This window comes from Pterocles gutturalis, unplaced genomic scaffold (assembly GCF_000699245.1).
Source record: "Pterocles gutturalis isolate BGI_N339 unplaced genomic scaffold, ASM69924v1 scaffold41014, whole genome shotgun sequence".
NCBI lineage: Eukaryota > Metazoa > Chordata > Aves > Pterocliformes > Pteroclidae > Pterocles > Pterocles gutturalis.
The window spans coordinates 686-1,309 of NW_010134654.1; the positions used below are offsets into that span (position 1 = coordinate 686).

The 624-nt window shown below is 61.7% G+C and overlaps 1 protein-coding gene across 1 annotated transcript in view; it reads left to right on the forward strand.

The window, feature by feature from the left end:
• LOC104467766 (semaphorin-6B-like) overlaps positions 1–609 on the forward strand; it is a gene marked incomplete at both ends in the record, with an annotated part of 1,095 nt that extends 486 nt beyond the window's left edge. Inside the window, 3 exon segments of the mRNA XM_010081659.1 lie at positions 1–99; positions 209–297; positions 404–609. Of these exon segments, the coding sequence (XP_010079961.1) occupies positions 1–99; positions 209–297; positions 404–609 (394 nt within the window).
• Positions 610–624: the final 15 nt, after the last annotated feature.

A 624-nucleotide genomic window follows, 5' to 3' on the forward strand; every position in this document is an offset into this window, starting at 1 on the left:
CGGTGACAGATTTCCTGGCCATCGATGCCGTCATCTACCGCAGCCTTGGGGACAGCCCAACCCTCCGGACCGTCAAACATGACTCCAAATGGTTCAAAGGTGCTGCCCATGGCGTGGTGGCCACAGTGTGCCATGTCACACCTATCCCCATCCCCTTTGTCACCATCCTGCGACATCCCTGACCCTGTCACCGTCACTGTCCCCACAGAGCCCTACTTCGTGCATGCCGTGGAGTGGAGGAACCACGTCTACTTCTTCTTCCGAGAGATCGCCATGGAGTTCAACTACCTGGAGAAGGTGCGAGATGTCCCCACGGTGGCCCCAGACACCTGGGGTGGGGACAGTGACAAGGTGACAGTCACAAGGGTTGGGTACCCGGTGGTGACACGTGTCCACCCGGCAGGTGGTGGTGTCGCGGGTGGCTCGGGTGTGCAAGAACGACATGGGGGGGTCGCAGCGGGTGCTGGAGAAGCAGTGGACGTCCTTCCTCAAGGCTCGGCTCAACTGCTCGGTGCCGGGCGATTCCCATTTCTACTTCAACGTCATCCACGCCGTCACCGACATCCTGCAGCTGGACGGGCGCCCCGTGGTGCTGGCCGTCTTCTCCACGCCCCCCAACAGGTC